The 26,684-nt window shown below is 46.5% G+C and overlaps 1 protein-coding gene across 1 annotated transcript in view; it reads right to left on the bottom strand.

The window, feature by feature from the left end:
* Window positions 1–13,750: 13,750 nt before the first annotated feature.
* Window positions 13,751–26,684, bottom strand: part of LOC140905793 (GTPase IMAP family member 1-like) — a 38,499-nt gene continuing 25,565 nt past the window's right edge. The window contains exons 1-2 of the mRNA XM_073329280.1: window positions 17,892–18,055; window positions 13,751–14,925 (exon numbers count right to left, since the gene is read on the bottom strand). Coding sequence (XP_073185381.1) covers window positions 14,156–14,925; window positions 17,892–17,970 — 849 coding nt within the window. The 5' untranslated portion in view covers window positions 17,971–18,055 and the 3' untranslated portion in view covers window positions 13,751–14,155. Of the gene's footprint in view, window positions 14,926–17,891 lie in introns of the transcript that reaches the window.

Below are 26,684 nucleotides of genomic sequence, written 5' to 3'. Positions count from 1 at the left end.
AAGACCTCAGATAATGTCCCAAAAGCCTCTGTGTATTTGGAGTTTCCAGCTTCACAGTGTGGAGCATTGTTTTATCCATGATGGTTGACAGCAGTCTGAAAATGATGCAAGCTCTCAAAGTGGCTCTAATACACCCATAAAGAGAAGTGCCATGGGACAGAGGGAGGAGAATCATGGGACTTTGGAGTTTGACCCCAAATCCTAGAATTCTACAAGCATCTGCGTGGCTTGAGCAATGTGCAGACAGAAAAATCCTAGAATGCACAGAGACTGGCAGTGAGGCAAAGGACCTTGGGATACCTGCCCAGAAAGCCATGAGCTTAGTGGCACCAAGCCGCTGTCATGTGTACGCAGTTATATCAATTGAAACAGGAAACAGCTGTCCATGCATATGCTATCCCTATGCCATACGTACTGTGCACCAGATAGTGCGTTTCATCTCAGACATTTGTTCCTAGTAGACATTGTTTTTGCTAATGGCATGGAGAAACCAGCTGTCTTTCCATCATGAACACTCCCTACTTCTGAGTTGAACTAGGGACAAATAGATTGAGAATCTCTCAGGATTATCTTCAGAATTTGGAAATTCCGTACTTAGCTGTGTGGTAGACATTTTACCCTGCTGACAGATCATTGCCTGCTTCTTTCAATTTCTGGACAAACATCGAACTCCAATCCACTTTGCCCACCTCCTTTTTTTCCCTCCCGAATGCTCAGAAGCATTTCCCCTATGGTGTCCACAGCAATTTTTTAGCTGCTAGTCAAAGATTCAGTGAGTTTTGTTTCCTGTTGGCTTACAGATCATAAATTAAAAGCACAGTGACTGTCAGCCCGGCAGAGTACAAGATTTGGGTTACAGTATCTATGACCAGTGGGGGTGGGGGACTGAGCTTTCAGTACTTTTGGTAAGTAAAGGGTTTTTCTTTTTCCCTTTGAACATTTTATTTAACCATTTCTATTCTATTTAGTTTCCTGGATTGTTAACAGCCGGCTTTGGTGGAAGTGCGGCTCATACTTACAGCAGCACATAGACAGTTTCCATCTCTTCTCATGACCCCTGATGAGCGTTAGCTGTATGTGATACTTGTAAGTACAGTTTTCTATACTTTCCCGGACTATAGCATGTTGGGGGTTAGAAGTGAGAGAGAAAGGAAGGATCGACTCCGGAGGCATGGACCGTTCAGCCTATGATCGCTGTTTAATTGCATCAGAGTTGTTACAAGCTGTATCGCTCGTTCACCTCCCCCACATCCTGAGGAGTGAGCCCAGCTTCTGGTTTCAGGCTTCTGTAGGCAGTTTTACTCAGGCAGAACCGGTTCCCCACATCCTGTGTTTGCCTTCTGCAGTTTACCAGATTGGGATAAGGTTCAACAAAATCAACTCCCCACATAGCATACTACATATTAAACATTACATTAAACATACAATCAAACCCCACAAAATAGCCTGGCTATATTGCATTCATACTAAACCTCCTTTGTGATTTTTTATGTATTTTATGCTATATTTTGATTAACCACAACTGGGTTTCCAGAAATTTTGGGTAACTCTACTTAATTCATCTTCAACTCCCTACTTCAAATGAACTCAATTAAATTCTGCTGGCTAGTCTAATTAGCACTTCAAGCTATACATGTGTGTATAGAGATACATACCTAGAGGCATCCCTCCTTAAATAATTAACCCATTAACCGGTTTCAATGATTACTTAAACAAGTCCCAAGAAACAGCAGAGAGAAGAGGGGTCAGCTCCGTCTCTCTTCACCTGATGGCTAATGTGCTCTTAGCTGATCGAGATGTTGTTACCCAGTCGGGACCTACCAAGCAGCAAGGGGGAGGTTGCTGGTAGACGGATCTAGTCACAAGCCGGGAGAGTTGAGGGAACTGAAATAAGGTAGCTTGAACGGTACAAGTTCTGAGTTACTGCAGCCTTTTGGCAGCAATAAAAAACAGAGATTAATCAACTCCCCTGCCATCACAGAGTATGGATTACCGAGCCCTGTGCTGCTGCCTTTTTTAACTTCAGGTACCCTTATATCACAATTCAACTTACAAAGCCCCCTTTACATGTTTATAAAGGAATCTCCTTGTGAGATTCTAAACCCCAGTGACTAGTCAATAATACCTAGTAAGGATGCCCTTGGAGTGCAATGAGGGGTCCTTCCACAATTACAATATCCATAGAGACCTAATGGTGAGAGACAGGGGGTCACCCGCAAGGCATACCAAGTTAGTCTGATGGTCAAGACCACGAGCACTCCTTTGTGTCTATGTCTACTATTTCCCCCTGGAGGACATATTCTTCCCTCTATTGCAGAATTTATTAGTTACGAAAAGTAGAAATAATATACTACAGGCAAAGAAATAGAAAGGATTTCCATAAAATGGAAACTCTTTGTTTCCCTGTTTGATCCTCACCCTTGCTAGTGGAAAAATACTAGCAGTTTAAGATGGAGTTTAGGACCAGGTGACATGGTCACTTGCGTCTGTAGTGTCACGGCTGCTATGAGGCAGAGGCTGTTAGAGTATCAACAGGAAGACTACGCTTTTTCACAGTCCATTGTCCTTGCAGATGGGCCATCAGCCCTGTCTGACTTTTTCTTCGTTGTACCTGAAGGGTTAGCTGTGGGTGTCACCCAAAGTAGTACATTTGAAATACAGATACATAGTCAATATTCCTAACTTCAGATACAAAAATGATGCATGCATATGTAACCTTTGGGTGGGCTAGAGTTCACTTCATTGCCCTTCTCCAGTGCCTAAAAGAAACTCCAACTCCTACAGAAAAGTAGCTGGAGACCCAGAGTTCAGTCTCAGAATTTTCAGTAAGAATTGCAGAGGGTCAACCTCCCCACATTCAAGTCCTGAAAGGAACTAAAGAAATGAATTTAATTAAATAACTTTATAAAAACTTCTGATGAAGAAAGAAATAATACTAATTTTTACAGCATGACTATTTTATAATGCACAGACATTATCTTCAGAAAACAAATTAAAATCTGAACAGTTCAGTCCCCACAGAAACACACAGTGAGAAGAAACTGAGAGCCCCAAAAGCTTAGATTTAGTTCACCTAAGTCTCAGTTAGAGTCTTTGATCACCAAATCTGTACGGTCTGCTGAGTCTCAAACAGAATCTTCCGCTGGAATCCACGTAGACTCTTCCTCTTCCTCTGCTGAAATCACAGCTAACGCTAACAGCTAACGGATTAACCAACTACTAGGTTAAGTGTATAGATTGTGAAAAAAATGGTCATAAGAAAATACAAAAATGGAGAATAACAAAATATAAATGACTCTTTCCCCATTACTACATTTAAAGCAGAGTTGGTGAATAGCACTAGTTGAGAAAGTAACTAGAACCATTTGGCTAAAATCAAAACAATATTCAATGCATACAATTGAAATAGAAGAAGTTATTTTCCCCTCCCAGTTTCTCCTTGCTATCATTAGCATTGCCCATGCTTCCCTGGGAGATGGTTAACAGTATAATTAACCTGCTGCAAAAATGCTTCGGCGTTTGGGAACACAGCCTGCTTTCTGCTCCTGAGCTCCGCTTCTTACAACTGAACAAGACACATGGCCCTTAGTAAAGCAGCTGCTCTGACTGCTTGCAATCAGAGGGCTTTCCCTTCACCCCCTCCCCTGGTTCTTCTCATGCAGACAGCAAGCAGCAAAAGACCAGAAGTCCAAGTGCAGACAATGCAATGTTTATTGGGGTTCAGTTTCCAAGCAAGCATATTCTGAAGCCCTTCACACCTGTCGGGCTTATCTCCATACGCCAATTGAGTCTGTTCCCCAGTTTTCTGTTCCCAGCTCTGACACCACAGGCCTTTACCCCATGGCCCACTTCCCCTGTTCCCAACTACCAATTGCCCTATTACCATTCCCCTTCCCACTCCCCCCTCCTCCTTCTTAGCAGGCTCAAATATACCTGTACTGTACACCCCTAGTCACACCCCTTACCACTTCTGGTCATATTCTGTTCTGGAGGGTCGTGAGTTGGGGGTCTTTGTCTCACCTCTTTTGTACCCCACGGGAGGAGTCAGGCGTGAGGTTATACTCCAGTCAGGGGCAGGCATTTCTCTGGTCTTTTAGTGTGTTGTACCACCCCCTAATCCCTCTTGCCCCTCCTGACTGGTTGCTTGACCTTGCCTCAAGATAGGAGCTGAGACAGTGTGCGCCTCTACATTGCATTCCCACCGTGCCCTGCTCCATCCCTTTTCTCTTCCCATTATACTGACAAACCCAGCTGGCTGTGGAAAATGAAGCACAGTTTCTTTGTTCTTCACACATTAGGAAGGATGTAAGAGTATCAAAAGCCAAACCCAAAATTGTAGCTCAGGCTAACAAACAGGCTTATATGCTAACCCTCCACCCCGTTCTTTCTTCTGGGATCCTCCTGCCCAGGTATCCGGGAAAAACACAGGGCACGTGGTGGCACATTTCCTGAGAGGGCCAGGTATTAAGATGGAATGTGTCAGGGCTCCATTTGCCCCACTGCTCCCTATGCAGTATAGTGCCCTGCACCTTCCCTTGTACGGATGTGCTGCACGTAGAGTGCAATTAGTGTGTCAGACTCCCCACAGTGATGGGCCGAGAAGGTTGGGGCCGGGTTATCCGTTACACTTTGGTGGAGGGCCTATTACATTGCTTATACGTGAGAAGCAGAGATTGTGCTTTGTGGGGCTGTGCGCCCCTTAGCCAGCACAGTGTACATTGCAGGATTAGTGTACTTAATAATAGGTCAACAACCATAATGATTCACAGTAACATCGGGAACCCTGACCCTTGTGATATAGTCCAACATTCAGGCCATTACCAAAAACCCTGCTTCTTCTGACAGGGTTAAAATCCGGTAACACCATTCTGGAGTGTATATTTGAAATGTGTCTAGTTATTCGCAGTTGCAGTGAGCTGCCTCTGCAGTGTCCATGTACTTTTGTCCATATCACAAGTCCACTGGATAGTCACAGAAAAATGGGGTTTTGTCCAAGCCAGCTTGACCACATGGTATGGAATTGGGTAGTACACACTGGTTCAATTGTTCACAGCCATGAGTTCCACAGATCCATTCGTGTACCATAGTCCTGATGGCAGCGTGTAGATGTCTGTAACTGTGCCAGATGCTTGGACCCCAAGCGTTGTGTACATTCTCAGAAAACACTCCATACATATTACCCCTAATGGTCCCCATTTGCAACAGGCCATTAATTCTGCACCTCCATGGCCACTGGGATGGGACACAAATATGTTCTCTGGACAAACAATTACTTAACTGAATTATTGTCCATTTTACACCATTCCATTCTCCCCACCGTTCCTCCAGTGGTTCCCAGAGAGCTCCTCGCTGTCTTATTATTCCCATAGGGCTCATGGGGACCACCTTAGTAGCGGTTCCATTCCAAGGCACCATGGTAACTATTAAACAGGTGCCAGCCCCAGAGCTGAGCATTCTGTATCCCCATACACACCTCCCCTTCCCAAGTTAGCCTTCTGAAGCCATCCCCCACCCATATCGCGAGGTTTCCTGTCCACTGAGTGAGCCACAGGTTCACTTTTGCTGCCCTTTTCCATCCCATTGAGATTGCAGACCGTTGCTGTGCCAGTCGCTCATTGATTTGCTGCTGCAATTTTACATTCTGACTTATCAGTTACTTAGTTACCCAACGGTCCCCCCCGATTTCATACACCCAACCCTGTGTTTCGTGCTGCCCACACATCCCTTCTCCAGCGACCATTCCATGTGCGTCTTCTCGCGCCTCAATTAAATTGTTGCTTCAACCCTTCCATGTATGTGCTGCAGTTGGGGTGTACCTGGTCCACCCACCATTCTCTGGGGTGCACCACCCATGTAATGGACCGGAAAGACGTGTGGAAAAACACTGGTTGCACCCGCTCCCTTATCACATCTGACTGGGGTGTCTAGGTGGAATGCATAAGGCTGGGTTGTTCTAACGGAACTGCGTTTTGGCTTCTGGGTAACCAGTAAGGTATTATAGAAGCTGCTTTATGCTGGCTTGGTAAATCTAAGTATTGGAATATCCACCAGCTTTGGGGATTGTTTGCCCCATTCTTTGCAGTTTGGCCCTAATTAAGTGACCTCATGCTTCTTTTCCCTGGGACCCTGCTCACACCTGACAAAGGTATTGGTCCAGTGCTATCTGGAAATGGTAGAACTGACAGCAATAATGTAGAAAAAGCAGAAGTGTTCAAGAAATATTTCTTTTCAGTATTTGGGGAAAAGGTAGATGATATTGTCATATCATATGATGATGAAATATTTTCCATTCCATTAGTAACAGGAGGATGCAAAAACAGCCCCGATTAAAGTTAGACCTTTTAAAAGCAGCAGATCCAGATAACTTGCCTCCTAGAGATTTAAGAGAACTGGCTGAGGAGCTCACTGGATCATTAATGTTGATTTTTAATAAGTCTTGGAACACTGGAGAAATTCCAGAAGACTGGAAGAAAGCTCATGTTGTGCCAATGTTTAAAATGGATAAATAGGATGACCCAGGTAATTATAGGTCTGACTGATCCCAGGCAAGATAATGAAGTGGCTGATACTGGACTTAATTAATACAGAATTAAAAGAGGGTCTGACCCTATAAGTCTCTCAATGCCCACTGGCAAACGGTTCACTGCGTGTAACTACAAACCTTACCAGGCCTGACAAACTCACTATACATAACACTCACTCGTGTCATAATATTTATCCAAAGAGTATCTTGCACGATATCAGACCAAACTGGTGTCATGCTGGTAATGAATATCATTGTGTGATATAGAGAATTATGTATGTATGCTGGAAATACATTAGTAAAACATCTCTAGACCAAGCTAACAAAGAGGTTTATTCTACACAAAGGAGTATGAATTTGTCCAGCTGCCTGGGTCCAGCTTTGTAAGCCAGAGACAATGTAAGTACATTTGTAATGGAGGTAAACACCAGTTATAAAGAGGCTGAGAAGACAGCAGGGGGGCAGCTCCCCGCAGCACAAGCAACAAGAAAGAATAACTTCATCTGGGGACTGTGACAAAGTTCCTCCTCTGCCTTGGCGGGTCCTGTGCTTTCCGGCAGATTTGCTCGCCTCAGAGGTCCACGGCAGCCCTCCGTTAGGCCACTTTTGCCAGTGGCTCAAACTTGCTGTTTGCCCAGGTAACCTCATCACTGGCCAGCATGGGGAAAGGGAGGAGAAGAAACCCTGCGGTCTCTTGTCCTACCCAGTGGGTCGGGGACAGGCCAAAGACCTTCCCCATCTGATGTGACTCACAGTCGAGGTCAACTCCCCTTGTGTAAAGTAAGGAGTTGGGCAGGGGGTGGAGATGGGGGGAACCCGGGCCTGCTCTCTACTCCGGGTTCCAGCCCAGGGCCCTGGGGATAGCAGGTGTCTACATCTCCTGTACCAGCGGTATGACAGTTCCAACTCCCTGGGCTACTTCCCCATGGCCGCCTCCCAACACCTTCTTATACTCACCACAGGACCTTCCCCCTGATGCCAGAGAGCGTTTGTCCTCCTCAGTCCTCCAGCAGCGCGCCCTCTCACTCTCAGCTCCTTGCGCGCCCCTCACTGACGGATCCTTTTTAATGTAAGGGGGCTGTTGCCCCCTTACTAACACTCAGCGGGGGTGTTTTGGTTGCTAGCTCCCAGTACCAAAAGGGGAAGGGTGGATGGGAAACCAGGACCCTGAGACTGACAGTCCCCAGGGGCAATGGGGAGAGGCCAATGCTCCAGGTCAGCCTGATTGACAGGGCGGGCAGGTTAATCAGGGAGTCAGGAGGCCAGGGAGGTCCCATCCCCCGTGTGAGCTGGAATTGCCTGGGTCAGACAGAGGGGGGCCGAGCTAAGGAGAGATCAGGGGCCGGAGCTGAGTGGGGGGCAGAGCTGGGCCAGCCAGAGGGGCCAGAGACGCAGCCCAGGGAGCTGGAGGCAGAGCAGCAGCAGCCGTGCTGGGGCAGAGTGGTGGGGCTGGAGCCGGGCGCCGTGAGCAGCTGGGGAGAGCGAGGGGGACCCTGGGCAGTGGGCCCAAAGCAGGTAGACGCCCCCAGCCGAGAGGCTCTGCAGGCCAGGCTTGGAGGGGGACTGTAACCCCGACAGGGCGGGGGCGACGCTGGGAAGAAGGGTCCTGCCACCCAGAGCCTGCGAGCGCGTGGCCACCACCAGAGCAAGTGTCCAAATCACAGCATCCCTGCAGCACGGCCAGGGCCTGAGCAGGGGGCCTGGGACTGACAAGGAACAGACGGTGAACTGCCCTGACGTTCCAGAGACACTGTTTGTGATGTTCCCTGCCACAGAGTGGGGTGATGTGTTTCCTTTAACCTTTTCCATTTTTCCTTATTCCTTTTTAAACTAATTTCCGATTAAATAAACTGTATTTGCTTTAAATTGTATGCTATGATCAGTGGGTCAGGGAAGTGTCCAGTGCAGAGAGAGCACCCCAGCGTGGGGACACCCCAGCCCCTGTCCTAGGTGACCACAGCAAGGTTGGGGTCGAGCCCCCCAGGAATCCTGGGCCCAGCCTTGCTGGGGTTCCGAGGACTCTGCCACACAGGAGAGTGGAAGGGGAGTCCTCGAGGGCAGGGAGGCCACTGGGTAAAGGAAGTGGGAGCGAGGACTCAGATCCTTCCGCTAGCCCATTTCACCGGGGTAGTACAGAAGCCAGGAAAGTTCCGCACAAGAGCGGGACCATTCACACCCGCCCCCCCCCACTTACATTAAGCCAGGTGTCCTGATTAGCCTGCCTGCCTTAATTGATTCTGGTAAGTTCCTAATTGGCTCCAGGTATCTCAATCAGCCTGCCTGCCTGAATTGGTTCTAGCAGGTTCCTGATTGCTCTAGGGCAACCCCTGCTCTCATAACTCAGGGAACAGAAAACTATTCATCCAGCGGCCAGCGTGGTTTCCTTTGAACAGACTCCTGCCTTCCACAGCACCCTCCTGTAGCCCTCTGGCCTGGAGGGAGGGAGGTGGAGGGCTGCTACCGCTGCTAGGCCCTGGGCTTTCGCTGCTGCTGCTCCAGCTACTCCCTTGTCTGGACCAGACCCCCTCCCCCCTTCTCTGCTACCTGGTGGACCCCCTGGTTGCTGCTGCTCCTGCTGAAGCTCCTTGGGGGGGGGGGGGCTGCTGGCCTGCTCCCCAGAGAAGGGGAGTGAGGGACCCTTGCTTCAGCTGTTGCTGCAGCTGTGGGCACCACGACCACCTGAGAAGGGTCCCTCCTGCCTGGCCACGGGACTGCCTGCTGGAGCCGCCGCTGCTGCTGTGTTTGCTGCCTGGGAGCTGCTGGAGCCCCGAGGAGAAGGAAGAAGAGGATCATCTGCTGCTGGGGGAGCGTGCAGAGTCTCTGCAGACCGCTGTGGAGGGGGCCTTCAAGGACAGGATCTCATGGTCTACAGTGCTGAATGCTGCAGAGCGGTCCTGGAGGATGAGAATGGATGTCTCTCCTCTATCCACGGACAGCAGGAGAGCACCCACCAGTGCCACTAAAGTGGTTTCAGTTCCATGTTCGGGCCTGAATCCAGATTGTGCTGGGTCTAGAATATTGGTTTCAATTAGATGAGCTCATAGTTTGCCTTTGGCTTCTCTCTGAGCTTGCTCAGGAAGGGGACATTTGACACTCAGGTCTTGTCTACATAACACAGTTTTGTTGACAAAAGTGGATGCGTACACACTACAGTGAGACCTTTGCCGGCAAAAGTGCCCTGTTTTGGTGACAAAATAAAACCACCCAGACGAGAGACATAAGGCTTTTTCTGCAAACGTTTTGCTGACAAAGTGCTAGGGTAGGCCCCATGCTTGATTTTATCACTTTAATTGGCCCCCAGGAGGTGTCTCACAATGCCCATCCTGACCACTTTGGTGAGCAGTTTGAACTCTGCTGCCCTGCAGCCAGGTAAACCACCATCCGCCCCTCCCCTTTAAAGGACCACGGATTTTTGCAGTTCCACTTCCTGTTTGCTCGGCGTGGAGAGGTCTCATCACATCTTCCCAGGTGACCATGGCAGCCCCATGCTCCAAATGCTCTCCTGCTTGGAGCCCAGCAGAGCCATTGGCTTTACTCAGTATATGGGGAGAGTCGGCTGTGCAGTCCCAGCAGCGCTTCAGCCCTAGGAATGTTGATACCTACAGGCAGATCGCTCAAGGCGTATGTGAACAGGGCTCTGACCGCGACACGGTGCCGTGCAGAACAAAGATAAAGGAGCTGAGGCAGGCATACCAGAAGGCAAGGGAGGCAAACTATCTCTCTGGTGCTGCACCGAGGACTTGCTGGTTCTATAAGGAGTTGGACACTATCCTTGTCAGCGACCCCACCTCCACTGCCAAGAGCCCATGGATACTTCAGCGGGACTGGAGGAGGCAGAAAGTGGACGAAGTCTTTGATGAAGAAGTGGAGTTAGACGATGATTTAGAGCCCACAGCAGGGTCACCAAATAAGGGAGGCAGCCAGGAACTATTCACCACTCCAGAGGTGTCCAGCCAGTCTCAGCAGTATCTCTCTGGCAAGCAAGAAGCAGGAGAGGAGACCCCTGGTAAGTGGCTTTGCTCTGTGTAGTGTGGTGGTGGGTTCAGGTTATAGAAATGTTCAAGGCTTGCTGTGTTTCTGTGTGCTGGACATTTCTCTGTGCCTCTAATCAGTATGGTGGAACAAGGTGTTGATGCACACTGAGAACTCATGGGAGTCCTCCAGACAGATCGCTAGGAAAATTTCTTAGAGGTACTTTTTAGAGGGCTTTCCCTTCACCTTCTCCCCTGGTTCTTGTCATGCAGAGAGAGAGGAAAAGACCAGAAGTCTGAAGTGCAGAGAATGCAATGTTTATTGGAAGTGTTTCTTGCAGCCCTCTCGTGGGCCCTCAGTTTCTGCAGAATTTATGTTTAGTAAAATATTCCAACCCCTTGTTACTGTGTAGGAAACCTCCCAAATGTGACCCTGCCTGAGTCTGCAGAAACTGGGGAGCCATGAGGGGGCACCTGCAGTGGTCCGTAGGCTGGTGCATCACACATCTGTAGTTTACTCTTTTTAGTTATTTCAGCAAAGGGTGGGGATGAGGGGTGGGGGTGGGAGGTGAAGGAAACCAGTGAAAGAAGATGGTTACACAGTGATTCAGGGAAGGCAGGTAGGCAGCATGGCGGAGCCGGGTGTTTTAATCCTGTATAAAGTAATACATAAATGTACTTGTTAACTCACTCCTTGTTGGTGTTTGTTTCTTCAGGAGGGTTTAAATGAGGCAGGCATAGTTGTCTGGTGGACCAGCCCAGGGTATCCTATGGGCATGGGGCGGCACGGACACAGGCCCAGAGATGGTTGTGGGAGAAGCAGACAAAGCACTGAGGGGGCATTGGGAGGAGGAGGGGCAGGGTGATGCTTTAGGGCACAAGGGCGGGAGAGAGCAGTGCTGAAGGTGAGGACAAGAAATTTAAATTTGATGCAGTGGGGAAGGGGAACCCAATGGAGCTGTTAATGCAGTGTGAAGCCATTTAGCTTGTCAAGTTGACAGTGCAGTCCTCTGTGGTGGTGGATTACTGTCAGCAATTGACCAAGTGGTCTAGAGGAACAGAAGAGGCTTGATACCCAAAGCACTGGCTAGCTTAAGCCTCTGGCGGCTGGTAGATACTAAGGGTCTGAGACTCTGTTTCGAGACTTCAATAAAGCAAACCCAATTTTTTTTGTGGCTGTATGTGTCTCCTTCACATAACACATGAACTAGGGGTCACCAAATGAAATTAATAGGCAGCAAGTTTAAAACAAACAAAAGGAAGTATTTCTTCACACAGCACACAGTCAACCTGTGGAAATCTTTGCCAGAGGATGTTGTGAAGGCCAAGACTCTTAACAGTGTTCAAAAAGGAACTACATACATTCATGGAGGATCAGTCCATCAATGGCTATTAGCCAGGTTGGGCAGAGATGGTGTCCCTAACCTCTGTTTGCTGGAGCTGGAAATGGGTGACAGGGGATGGATCAGTTGATGATTTTCCGTTCTGTTCATTCCCTCTGGGGCACCTGGCATTGGCCACTGTCAGAAGACAGGACACTGGGCTAGATGGATTATTGGTCTGACCCAGTGTGGCTGTTCCTGTGTTCAGGTTTCCCCTCTGTAAAAGGGGATTAATGATGCTTCCCTCTTTGTGATCGGATGAAGAGTTAGCTATTATCATTATTACCTGGCCACCACAGCATCTCAGCTGCACACCCACATGATAATTACAGCTGCCTCAATAACCACTGCCCCCTACCAACAATACTTCTCTTTCTGTTAAAAAAAAACACCCCAGGACATTCACTGACAAAAACCTTCATTCGTACAGTGAAAATTGACCGGTGGTTTGATGTGCCCTTCTAGAACACCGAGTTTAGCATAACTCAAGCTTATGAAATCCAGGAAACACAGAGTTACATGCCCATGCAGGATACCTGCTCGTGCAACCTTAACTCTCCCCTCTATGAGTGACGCCCCAATATACTCGTAACACATATTTGCACGCTGCTTTTGCCCTGTACTGAACAGGAGCTACATACACCTGCCTGGCACTCACACACTTGGCGTACTCCACAGAAAGAACATCACAGCTGCTAAATTTTAAAACCCTTTCACCCTTATGCGCACAATGTCATCTCACACTGTACCGTCACTTACCCTTCACTGAACAGACAGACCACAATCTTCTCCCAGCTCACTGTGGCTAACCCCCATGAGCTTGATTATATTACATACTAAAATGAGACATGTGTGGCTCTAGGGGCAGGGACTGCCTTCTTACTGCATGTTTGCAGAGCATCCAGCACAATAAGGCCCTAATGCAGGGGTGGGCAAACTACGGCCCGCGGGACTGTCCTGCCTGGCCCCTGAGCTCCCGGCTGGGGAGGCTAGCCCCCGGCCCCACCCCTGCTGTCCCCCGCAGCCTCACCTTGCCACGCCGCCAGAGCTCTTGGCAGCGTAGTGGCATGGCTGGCTCCGGCCGGGTGGCGCGGCTCAGGGGCAGATTTAAAAGTGAACACAGGGCTGGGCACTGGGGCAGCTCAGCACCGGCGCACCCGCCCTGGGGGCTGCACTGCGGGGGCAGGGGAGAGCAGGAAGGGAGGCTCACCTGCAGCCTCAGGGGAGCAGGCGGGCGGTGCGGGTGGCAGGAGTGCAGCGAACGCGGCAGAGGACTCAGGAGGACACCGGGAGGCCGCGCAGCCTCCCGGCTTTCCAATAAGGGCCGGCGAGAGAGAAGCGGCGCTTTGAAGGGGAAACCACCGCTTCTCTCCAGCAGCCCCTGCTCCTCCTGAGTCCGCCGCCCATGTTCGGGGGCTGCATTCCGAAAGGGGCGATAGAGGGGGGTTGGATGGGAGTGGGGTTCTGGGGGGGGCGGTTAGGGGATGGGGAGCAGGGGAGGTTGGATAGGGGGTGAGGTCCAGGCGGGGGTGGTTAGAGACGGGGGTTCCGGGAGGGGGTGGTCAAGGGACAGGAAGCAGGGGGAGTTGGATGGGTTGGGGGTTCTGAGGGGAGCAGTCGGGGTGGATGGGGTGGGGATCAGGCTGTTTGGGGAGGCAGTCTTCCCTATCCGGCCCTCCATATAGTTTTGTAACCTTGATGTGGCCCTCGGGCCAAAAAGTTTGCCCACCCCTGCCCTAATACTTGATTGGAGCCCTTACATGCTAATGAAATACAAATAAATATACATAAACCAGTGCATTAGCATTAATATGATTGTATTTTGATGTTTCCAAACTATAGCTACATACAACAAATAACTGTTTTCGGGGGTAGAGGGCATGTGAGTGTGTAGCAGAGGCAAAAGGGGGAGGATGGGCATATGGGAACAAATTAGGGATGAAAACAAGGGAAAGTGGTAGGGAAGAAGGATAGAGGCAATGGTGGGGTGCAGCGATATTGCAGGGCAGGTGGCATTATTGGCAGTGGGGTGGGTTGTTTATGCATAGTGATTGAAGTAGGTTTCAGAGTCCAAAATGGGAAATCCAAAAGGTTCGTTATCACATGGCAGGTTGGGAAGGTTCTGGTCCCTGGCTCCCTGCTATTGGCTGATGATGGCTACAGTTGCTTCCAGGGGGATAAGCCTTTTACACCTTGTCCTGGAGGCTGCCCCAATGGTACAGGCCCCTTCCTCCATAGATCAGTGGAAGGTGGGAGCTGCTGGGCCTCGGTCATTACTCTTACAGCCAGGGTCTCCTCAACATGTTGTGTAATCTAGTAGTCATAGCCTCTTTCTTGGGTGTCTTTTGTTTTGCCATCTGCTCTCTCAGTTTTTCTTCAACCTTCCTGTGCTTTTCTTCAGTTCCTCCATCCACCATACGCTCCACCTCAGAATACAGCTCATTGGTGTAGCATCTGCCTCCATTCTCCTCCACCATTTTCTCAGTTATTTCCATCAGCTCATTAACCTGCTCGTCCCTCTCTGCTCCAGTTGCCTTGTTGTTGAAAGCGCAGTATCGGTTCTTACACTCTTGAATCAGCTCCTTAAGATTTTTGTTATCTGAGTTTGTCACATAGTCCCTCAGTGAGTCACCGCCTAAATCTTCTTTCCGGGTGAACAGGACGATCATGTTCCTCTTAGCTTCGACTCCAAAAATCTCCCATACTCGCTTCACTGCTTCCTTGTCTTCTTCAGTGTAACGGCCCAGCTGAGTCACCAGCACCAGAGCATGGGGGCCTGGGGCAGAGAGCAGGATACAATGACTGATCTCTCGATAGGTTTCTGTGTCACTGGCCTCTGGAGAAAATACATCAGGCATATCGATAACCACAACCTCCTTCCCGTTCCAGCTCATGCTCCCTGTACTGCAAGCCTCGGTTACTGGCTTTGTCCCCAGTTTGGACACAAACACTTTGTTGCCAAGGATGGTGTTTCCCGTTGCACTTTTCCCAGCTCCTTCCTTACCAACAAGGATGAATTTTAATTTGATGTGGCTGCTTTCTTGTGCACCTGTTGGGAAGAATTTTGACAGATTTACTATGTTATTGCATGTATAATAAAGTAAAGATGGTGGGTTTAAGATTTCTCTTAATTAAAAAAAATATATCTATATAAACTCATTAAAACTACAGGCTGCCTGAGTTTCAAGATTTGGGTCTGGATTTGAAACCTCCCTGTGTTTGGATTCAGATCAGAATTCAGGTCCAGGTCACTGGAGCATCTCAGTGCTTTGATACAAATGGATTTTAAGTCACATGTGAAAGGTGCTGCTCTTACCACTATGGTGTCAGAGCTGAGCAGCCAGTTGGCATTTGACATCATCACAGAACTGTAACACAAAAAATATGACAGCCTCTTCGGAATACGAGAGCAGAAACAATGGAGGATGTGGTGTGTTAGCATTGAGCTGCATGGACTGAGATTTCTGAGGACTTACAAAAGGAATCAAAGGTTTCAGAGTAGCAGCCGTGTTAGTCTGTATTCGCAAAAAGAAAAGGAGGACTTGTGGCACCTTAATAAATTTGTTAGTTTCTAAGGTGCCACAAGTACTCCTTTTCTAAAAGGAATCAAAGGGGATTTAGTGTATCATTATTTCCATTAATAGTTGTGTGGGGTCACAGGTGTACATGGCCAGAAGAGATAATCTATGGTAATCTAGTGTGAACTCCTGCATAATGCAAGGCAGAGAATTTCAGCCAGTTACCTTTGTATTGAGCCCAGTAACTTGTGTTTACCTAAAGCATGTTCCAGAAAGGCAACCAGTCTCAATCTGAAGATATCAAGAAAGGAGGAATTCCCCACTTCCATTGGGAGCTTGTTCCAATGGTTAATTACACTCACTGTCAAAGTTGTGCCTAATTTCTGAACTGAATTTATCTGGCTTTAATTTTCAACAATTGGTTCGTGTTCTGCTAGATTAAAGTGCCCTTTGGTACACAGTAATTTCTCCAAATGAATGTATTTATACACTGTAAGCAAGTCACTTCTTGATACTAATTTTGATAAACTAAACAGATTGAGTCTTTAAATCTCTCACTATAAGGCATTTTCTCCAGCCCTCAAATCCCTTTTGTAGCTCTTTTGCTGCACCCTCACATCCCTTTTCTAATATGAAAGATTACAAGTTGAGTTGATAAAAGAAACTGTATGATGTTTATCCTTAGGCTTCTCTAAGGCATTGGACTTGGTATTGCATGACATTCTCATGAAAATACTCAAATTATACAACATCACAGGACAGGTTAAATGGATTACAATCTGGTTAACTGACAGATCTCAAAAAGGAGTTTTCAATGGTGAATCGTCATCAGATGGGAGTGTTTCTGAAGGGTTTTGTGAGGACTGGATGTAGGCCCATGTCAAAGTTCCTTCCCCACTCTGAACTCTAGGGTACAGATGTGGGGACCTGCATGAAAACCTCCTAAACTTACTTTCACCAGCTTAGGTTAAAACTTCCCCAAGGTACAAATTAATTTTATCCTTTGCCCCTGGATCCACTGCCACCACCAAACTTTAACTGGGTTTACTGGGAAATGTACTTTGGACACGTCTTTCCCCCCCAAATCCTCCCAACCCTTGCACCCCACTTCCTGGGGAAGGTTTGGTAAAAATCCTCACCAATTTGCATAGGTGACCACAGACCCAAACCCTTGGATCTGAGAACAATGAAAAAGCATTCAGTTTTCTTACAAGAAGACTTTTAATAGAAGTAAAGGAATCACCTCTGTAAAATCAGGATGGTAGACACCTTACAGGGTAATTAGATTCAAAACATAGAGAATCCCTCTAGGCAAAACCTTAAGTTACAAAAAAGACACACAGACAGGAATAGTCATTCTATTCAGCACAGCTATTTTCTCAGCCATTTAAAGAAATCATAATCTAACACATACCTAGCTAGATTACTTACTAAAAGTTCTAAAGGTTTCAGAGTAACAGCCGTGTTAGTCTGTATTCGCAAAAAGAAAAGGAGTACTTGTGGCACCTTAGAGACTAACCAATTTATTTGAGCATAAGCTTTCGTGAGCTACAATAAGACTCCATTCCTGTTCTATCCCTGGCAAAAGCAGCATGCAGACAGACACAGACCCTTTGTTTCTCTCCCTCCTCCCAGCTTTTGAAAGTATCTTGTCTCCTCATTGGTCATTTTGGTCAGGTGCCAGCGAGGTTACCTTTAGCTTCTTAACCCTTTACAGGTGAGAGGATTTTTCCTCTGGCCAGGAGGGATTTTAAAGGGGTTTACCCTTCCCTTTATATTTATGACAGCCCAACATTATTTGATACTTGTATTCAATATCTTGCAGTAAATATAAAAGCACTGAGATAAAATGTGTGGATGACACAAAGATTGGTGCAGTCATAAAGAATGATGAGTACTGCAGAGCGATCTGTTGCATTAAGAAAGCTGGGCCTATTCAAACAAAATGCATTATAATACAGCCAAGTGCAACAAGGACTCTAGCAACAAGCACTCTTGGAACAATCTAGGGAAGCAGTGACTCTGAAAAAGATTATGGGGTCACAGTGGGCAACTAACTGAACACGAACTCCCAGTCTGACGCTGTGGCAAAAAGGGCTAATGTGATCCTTGGATGTATAAACAGGCATAAGGAGGTGATTTTATCTGGGTTTACGGCATTTCTCAGACTGATACGGAAATAGTGCGTCCAGTTCTGGTGTCACCTTTTTCAAAAAAAACAAGTTGAAAAATGGAATCAAGATTCGATGTCTTTCTGGAAGAGATGCTTTAGTCAAACACAAGTTATTGATCTCATTACTGGAATAACTGGATGGAATTCTTTTGTCTGTGCTATACAGGAGCACAGACTAGATGATCTAATGGGTCCTTCTGGGCTTAAAATCTGGGTCTATGAGGTCCTATTCCCACATCTAAAACTATACCTGTATGTAACTCATTGAAGCATCGGTGCCTAAGTCAGTAGCGAGTGCAGAACAGATTTCTGAGTGTCACTTACCTTCAGCAGTTTCTTCATTTTCTCTCTCTTTCCTTTCTGGCTGAAAGATTTGTAAAAATAAGCAGTTATTTGCAAACATGTTATCAGAGCAAACAAAATCATGAATAAGGCTGCAAAAATTCTCCTGCAAAAATTTCTCTAAGATTCTTTTTAATGTATTTGTTCAGCAGTGATCAGCCTCTCACTCAAATTGTAATTTTCTGCAATAATTCGATGCATCTTTTCTTGAATCATGGTCTTACTATTCCTTAGAAATGGCTACCCATGAAAAGGTCTTCTGACATATCTAACAGATCCCAAAACTTGAGACTGGATCAGGATCAGCAGAAACTGCAAAAAAAAAAAAAAAAAAAAAAAAAGCCTTTGGCACCATAGAGTATGAGCTGGTTAACAGTGAAAGCAAAAGAGGTTGTATGTTTGGGGGAATTGATTTAAGTAGAAAAAACTCTGCTTCAGAAGGGTGAGAGACAGCCAGCTTTTAATGCATTCTATTTAGGAGGGGGATTACCAGAGCACTTGCCTTCCTGTGCACTCCTGAGGCAGGGGTCCTGTGGGAAAACAGTCTGTGTTCATGAAGTTAGATCATGAAGTCATAATGCATATGCAGAAGAGTGCCAAGTCAAGGTTGCGCAGGAAACTTTAATTCTGGAATGCAATGTTAACCTTTGAACTAGCGAACAGGAGCGGCTAATGGGAGATTTGCGAGGGACTTCTCCAGGTGAAGGAGGAGCGATTACGTGACCCTTGGGGTAAATTTGTTGTCTGTAGTGTGTGTGTTTGTGGTCTGCTTGACTGAAATATACCGTGTGCTCTGTTTGTTTGTTTGGGGGACCGTGTGCTGACCATGTGTGTGCTGAGCCTAGCCGCCTACTAAGGAAGGCTCAGAGCTGAGAGCTTCCTAACAAGGTTGTGAACCCTAAGCCTTTTAGCACCCATCAACCCTTCACCAAGGGGGCAGGGCTACTCAGGGAGACCAGGGCTTTAAAAAGCCCCCTCCTAAGCGACCAGAGGAGCTAGCAAACGGGAGTGCTAAGAGGGGAGTTTTGCGAGGGAGTCCTCCAGGGGGACTGTGAGCAGGGGCTAGAATTCAACATTCTTTAAACTTAAAAGCCAAAAACACCCCCCTGATATAAACAAAACAACAATAAAGGAACCAGCTGCAGGAGTAAAAAGACAATGCAGGCAGAAGTGCAGCAATAGAGTAGGGGCTATCGAGTTTATTGCACTCAATGCACCTTGACTTTAGAAAAGCTTTTGAGATGGTCTCCCTCAGTATTCTTGACAGCAAGTTAAAGAAGTGTGGGCTGGATGAATGGACTATAAGGTGGATAGAAAGCTGGCTAGATTGTCGGGCCCAACGGGTAGCGATCAATGGCTCCATGTCTAGTTGGCAGCCGGTATCCAGTGGAGTGCCCCAAGGGTTGGTCCTCGGGCTGGTTTTGTTCAATATCTTCATTAATGATCTGGAAGATGGCATGGATTGCACCCCCAGCAAGTTTGCAGATGACACTAAACTGGGAGGAGAGGTAGATATGCTGGAGGGTAGAGAGAGAATACAGAGGGACCTAGACAAATTGGAGGATTGGGCCAAAAGAAGTCTGATGAGGTTCAACAAGGACAAATGCAGAGTCCTGCACTTAGGAAGGAAGAATCCCATGCACCGCTACAGACTAGGGACCGAATGGCTAGGCAGCAGTTCTGCGGAAAAGGACCTAGGGGTTACAGTGGAGGAGAAGCTGGATATGAGTCAACAGTGTGCCATTGTTGCCAAGAAGGCCAGTGGCATTTTGGGATGTATAAGTAGGGGCATTGCCAGGAGATCGAGGGACGTGATTGTTCCCCTCTGTTCAACATTGGTGAGGCATTATCTGGAGTACTGTGTCCAGTTTTGGGCCCCACACTACAAGAAGGACGTGAAAAAACTGGAAAACATCCAGCGGAGGGCAACAAAAATGATTAGGGGTCTGGAACACATGACTTATGAGGAGAGACTGAGGGAACTGGGATTGTTTAGTCTGTAGAAGAGAAGAATGAGGGGGGATTTGATAGCTGCTTTCAACTTCCTGAAGGGGGGGTTCCAAAGAGGATGGAGCTTGGCTGTTCTCGGTGGTGGCAGATGACAAAACGAGGAGTAATGGTCTCAAGTTGCAGTGGGGGAGGTTTAGGTTGGATATTAGGAAAAACTTTTTCACTAGGAGGGTGGTGAAGCACTGGAATGTGTTACCTAGGGAGGTGGTGGAATCTCCTTCCTTTGAAGTTTTTAAGGTCAGGCTTGACAAAGCCCTGGCTGGGATTTTAGTTAGGGATTGGTTCTGCTTTGAGCAGGGGGTTGGACTAGATGACCTCCTGAGGTCCCTTCCAACCCTGATATTCTATGATTCTATGTCTGATTACCTGCCGTATGGGCAGGTGGCATATGTGTGCATTCAGTGCAAGGAGCTCCTGGCCCTAAAGACCATGTATGGGCTTTGGAGGCCAGAGTGCCTGAACTAGAGGAGCTAAGGGAGACAGAGGGGTACATAGATGAGACTTTCCGGGACACAGTAGAACGGTCACACCCCCACTCTGACAGCTGTTGAGGAAGATGAAAGTCCCAGGGAAGGAGAGCATCTAACTGGAGCAGAGGGAAACAATCCCATACTTGGGACCCTCCTTCCAGATGATGATGTGGTATCCTCTCGCATTGAGGATACCTGTCCAGGGGAGGGAACTCCAGCTATTAGGAAGAGACAGGTGTTAGTAATTGGCAATTTGATCATTAGAAACATAGATAGCTGGGTTTGTGATGATCGGGAGAACCGCATGGTGACTTGCCTGCCTGGTGTGAAGGTTGCGGATCTCTCAAGACATCTAGATAGGTTTATGTGTAGTGCTGGGGAGGAGCCGGTGGTCGTGGTACATGTGGTTACTATAGGAGAGAGGTCCGAGAGGCCAAATTTAGACGGCTAGGTAAGTGATTGAAGTCCAGGACCTCCATGGTAGTATTCTTGGAGATGCTCCCAGTTCCACACGCAGAGCTCATTAGAAAGGATGAACTGCAGGGTCTCAATGCGTGGATGAGACGATGGTATAGGAGGAGGGGTTTACATTTTTTAGGAACTGGGGAAACTTTTGGGATGGGGGAGCCTATACAGGAGGGATGGGCTCCACCTAAACCAAAATGGAACCAGATTGCTGGCACTTAACATTAAAAAGGTCGAAGAGCAGTTTTTAAACTAAGGGGTGGTGGAAAGCCAACAGGTGCAGAGGAGTATGTGGTTCGGACAGAGACATCCCTTAGGGGAGGATCTATTAATAGAGAATCTCTATGTCCTAGTGAGGACGAGAGGATGGAAAATGATAAAATACAGGCAGGGTCTGATCAGAAAGAGACCACAAAAAAAAAAAAAGAGTCCCATTCAATTACATCATGTAATGGCAGACAGCTAAAAGGAGAGATGTTTTTAAAGTGTTTATATATGAATGCTAGAAGTCTAAATAATAAAATGGGTGAACTAGAGTGCCTCATATTAAATGAGGATATTGATCTAATAGGCATCACAGAAACTTGGTGGAATGAGGATAATCTATGGGATACAGTAATACCAGGGTACAAAATATATCGGCAGGACAGAACAGGTCGTGCTGGTGGGGGAGTGGCATTATAGTGAAAGAAAGCGTAGAATCAAATGAAGTAAAAATCATAAATGAATCAAAAGGTACCATAGAATCTCTATGGATAGAAATTCCATGCTCTAATAATAAGAATATAGCAGTAGGAATATATTACCGACCACCTGACAAGGATGGTGATAGTGACTGTGAAATGCTCAGGGCAACTAGAGAGGCTATTAAAATAAAAAACTCAATAATAATAATGAGGGATTTCAATTATCTCCATATTGACTGGGTACATGTCACCTTGGGATGGGATGCAGAGATAAAGTTTCCTGACACCTTAAATGACTGTTTCTAGGAACCCACCAGAGGAGAGACAATTCTTGATTTAGTCCTAAGTGGAACACAGGATCTGGTCCAAGAGGTGAATATAGCTGGACCACTTGGTAATAGTGGCCATAAAATAATTACATTTAACATCCCTGTGGCAGGAAAAACACCACAGCAGCCCAACACTACAGCATTTAATTTCAGAAAGGGGAACTACACAAAAATTAGGAGGTTAATTAAACAGAAATTAAAGGGTACAGTGACTAGAGTGAAATCTCTGCAAGCTGCGTGGAAACTTTTTAAAGACAATGTAATAGAAGCTCAACTTAAATGTATACCCCAAATTAAAAAAACATAGTAAGAGAACCAAAAAAGAGCCACTGAGGCTGAACAACAAAGTAAAAGAAGCAGTGAGAGGCAAAAAGGCATCCTTTAAAAAGTGGAAGTTAAATTCTAGTGAGGAAAATAGAAAGGAGCATAAACACTGGCAAATGAAGTGTAAAAATACAATTAGGAAAGCCAAAAAAAAATTTGAGGAACAGTTAGCCAAAGACTAAGTAATAGCAGGTTTTTTTTTTTAAGTACATTAGAAGCAGGAAGCCTGCTAAACAATGAGTGTGGCCACTGGACGATCTAGGTGCTAAGGGAGCACTCAAGGACGATAAGGCCATTGCAGAGAAACTAAATGAATTCTTTGCATCTATCTTCAAGGCTGATGATGTGAGGGAGATTCCCAAAACTGAGCCATTCTTTTTAGGTGACAAATCTAAGGGGCTATCCCAGATTGAGGTATCCTTAAAGGATGTTTTGGAACAAATTGATAAATTAAACAGCAGTCAGTCACCAGGACCAGATGGTATTCACCCAAGAGGTCTGAAGGAACTCAAATGTGAAATTGCAGAACTACTAACTGTAGTCTGTAACCTATCATTTAATCAGCTTCTGTACCAGATGATTGGTAGATAGCTAACGTGATGACAATTTTTAAAAAGGGCTCCAGAGGTGATCCTCGCAATTACAGGCCTGTAAGCCTGACTTCAGTACCAGGTAAAGTGGTTGAACCTATAATAAAGAACAATATTGTCATAAGAACATAAGAATGGTCCTACTGGGTCAGACCAAGGATCTTTTTAGCCCAGTATCCTGTCTTCCGACAGTGGCCAATGCCAGGTGCCTCAGAGGGAATGAACAGAACAGGTAATCATCAAGTGATCCATCCCCCGTCACCCATTCCCAGCTTCTGGCAAACAGAGGCTAGGAACACCATTCCTGCCCATCCTGGCTAATAGCCATTGATGGTCCTATTCTCCATGAATTTATCTAGTTCTTTATTGAACCCATTTATGTCAGACATATAGATAAACATAATTTGTTGAGGAGGGGTCAACATGGTTTTTGCAAAGGGAAATCATGCCTCACCAATCTACTAGAATTCTTTGAGGGGGGTCAACAAGCATGTGGACAAGGGGGATCCAGTGGATCCAGTGTACTTAGACTTTCAGAAAACCTTTGACAAGGTCCCTCACCAAAGGGTCTTACACAAAGTAAGCTGCCACGGGATAAGAGGGAAAGTGCTCTCATGGATTGGTAACTGGTTAAAAGATAGGAAACAAAGGGTAAGTATAAATGGTCAGTTTTCAGAATGGAGAGAGGTAAATAGTGGTGTCCCCCAGGGGTCTTTTCTGGGACCAGTCCTATTCAACATATTCATAAATAATCTGGAAAAAGGGGTAAACAGTGAGGTGGCAAAATTTGCAGATGATACAAAAGTACTCAAGATAGTTAAGACCCAGGCAGACTGCGAAGAGCTACAAAAGGATTTCTCAAAACTGGTGACTGGGCAACAAAATGGCAGATGAAATTTAATGTTGATAAATGCAAAGTAATGCACATTGGACAGCATAATCCCAACTATAGATATGAAATGATAGCTGTTACCACCCAAGAAAGAGATCTTGGAGTCATTGTGGATAATTCTCTGAAAACATCCACTCAATGTGCAGTGGCAGTCAAAAAAGCAAACAGAATGCTGGGAATAATTATGAAAGGGATAGATAATAGGGCAGAAAATATCATGTTGCCTCTATATAAATCCATGGTATGCTCACAACTTGAATATTGTGTGCAGATGTGGTTGCCCCATCTCAAAAAAGATTTATTGGAATTGGAAAAGATTCAGAAAAGGGCAACAAAAATGATTAGGGGTATGGAACAGCTTCCGTATCAGGAGAGGTTAATAAGACTGGGACTTTTCAGCTTGGAAAAGCGACGGCTAAAGGGAGATATGACTGAGGTCTATAAAATCATGACTGGTGTAGAGAAAATATATGAGGAAGTGTTGTTTACTACTTCTCATAACACAAGAGCTAGGGGTCAGCAAATGAAATTAATAAGCAGCAGGTTTAAAAGAAAAAGGAAGTATTTCTTCATACAAGGCACAGTTAACCTATGGAACTACTTGCCAGAGGATGTTGTGAAGGCCAAGACCATAACAACGTTCAAAAAAGGAACTAGATAAATTCTTGGAGGATAGGTCCATCAATGGCTATTAGCCAGGATGGGCAAGAATGGTGTCCCTAGCCTCTGTTTGCCAGAAGCTGGGAATAAATGACGGGGGATGGATCACTTGATGATTACCTGTTCTGTTCATTCCCTCTGAGGCACCTGGCACTTGCCTCTGTCAGTAGACAGGATACTGGGCTAGATGGACCCTTGGTCTGACCCAGTAGGGTCATTCTTATGTTCTTATGTTTGAATGTAGTAGGGGTTGGGTGTGTGTAATTTCTTAGGATTTAAAAAAGCAAACTGAAAAAACAGAAATTCTTTTAGTTAATTTCTTTGTTTTGTGAGTGTCTGTAGGAGTCAAGGGCTTCCCTTGCAACCTGGATAAGGCCCCCTAGCCAGGGGGAGCAGCCTGTTAGCTCGGCACAGGAACTCTGGAATCTGGGGTGCCAGATACTGGGGCACCTGGGGATGTCAATGACTGCCATGGAACATGGGAAATGCAGAGTCAAGGAACAAGGCAGCCCCTGTCTCTGACAAAGTTCTCCTGTGTCATGAGAAGAAAGACTGGGGGAATCTTCACAGAACTATGGGGGACTGTGAGAGACCCCTCCACAGCTCTGCCTCTCTCCAGCAGTCATCAGCGCTTTGAATCTACAACTCTCCTGCATCCGCAGAAAGAGCATCCTCTTCCCTATCTGTTCCCCTTTCAACAGGCAGTATATCGTGCTGGTTAGCAGTGTGATCTCCCTGTGATATAAGCACTTGCCACGCTTCATACCCTGCAGCCGCAAGATCATGCCATGATCATCAAAAATGCTTCCAGGCCCTGGCCCTAACACATGTTGCTTGTTCAGGATAGAACACTTGGAGTCTTGCATGAATTTGTTTGTTGAGACTCGCATATTTCCTACTCACATCAGTCGGCTTTGGGGACAGTGATGGCAGGGGGATGAACCTGCTTTCAACTACCTGAGAGGTGGTTCCAGAGAGGATGGTTCTAGACTATTCTCAGTGGTAGAAGAGGACAGGACAAGGAGTAATGGTCTCAAGTTGCAGTGGGGGAGATTTAGGTTGGATATTAGGAAAAACTTTTTCACTAGGAGGGTGGTGAAACACTGGAATGCGTTACCTAGGGAGGTGGTAGAATCTCCTTCCTTAGAAGTTTTTAAGGTCAGGCTTGACAAAGCCCTGGCTGGGATGATTTAATTGAGAATTGGTCCTGCTTTGAGCAGGGGGTTGGACTAGATGACCTCCTGAGGTCCCTTCCCACCCTGATATTCTATAATTCTATGAATGGGCAAGTGTTCCCAAGGCTGAATCATGGGGTGTGGGGAGCAGGGTAACTGAGCTGAAGGGAGGCCCCATGCCGTAGTAGTGAGCTCTCCAGCAGGCAGGCTAGTGTTATAGCAGCACTACCAAAGGAATGAAACTCATAGGTCAGCTGAAGAGCCAGTTGAACAGGGTTCTTCCAGTACCTTCATGAGGTGTATTCCAAATATCATATAAAGCTTGACTTCACTGCGATAAAGAAGGATGTATCTTGACATTCCTCCTGTATGAAAGCGACACACTTCTTCAGAGTCCCATGCAGTCTCTCCTTTATCCCATTTGCTTGGGGAAGGTACACAGCAGATTTATGAAGTATTGGACCCATACCCATCAGAAAGGAGTCAAACTCTCGATACAAAAGGTGCCCCGTTATCTTAATCAAGGCTTTCTGGTAGGCCAAACATTGAAAATAAAGTGGTTAGGCAAAAAGTGAGCTCCTTTGAAGTGCCTTGTGAAATTAGGAATCCAGAGGAGTAACTTGAGTATAGTCAACATTCTGTAGCCATGCAGTACAGTTGAGGGGCCAGTAATACAATTGAGGGGCCAGTAATATCCACTGCAATTCTCGCCATGGTCTATCTATGGCTACTCATTTCAAAGAGGCCAGACGAACAGTAATTCCATGCATTGTGCAGGCTGAACATACCTTCACATGATGTTCAATGTCTGAGTGCAGCCCTGGCCAGTAAGCATAACTACACAGGAGTTCCTTCATCTTCGTAACTCCCAAATGTCCTTCACAAACCACATCCATGATTGCTGGTTACAATGCTGCTGGGATGATAACCTGGTCTTCTCTGCATAAGCTATGTCAAGTAGCATGTCTTCACTGTGAATTTGAAATGAATTTTTTTAACGATTGGGTCCATCTAAGCTTTTCGTTTTGCACATATCACCTAAGTTCAGCATCTTGGAGTGGCTTCAGAAGTTGGCCCTAAATCAACTGGCATGTCTCTCAGGGTATGTCTACACTACGGAATAAGGTCGAATTTATAGAAGTCGTTTTTTTAGAAATCGGTTTTATATATTCGA

This window comes from Lepidochelys kempii, chromosome 2 (genome assembly GCF_965140265.1).
Source record: "Lepidochelys kempii isolate rLepKem1 chromosome 2, rLepKem1.hap2, whole genome shotgun sequence".
Taxonomy (NCBI): Eukaryota; Metazoa; Chordata; order Testudines; family Cheloniidae; genus Lepidochelys; species Lepidochelys kempii.
The sequence above is the reverse complement of the archived record's forward strand: the minus strand, read 5'-3'. Positions and strand labels throughout refer to the sequence as shown.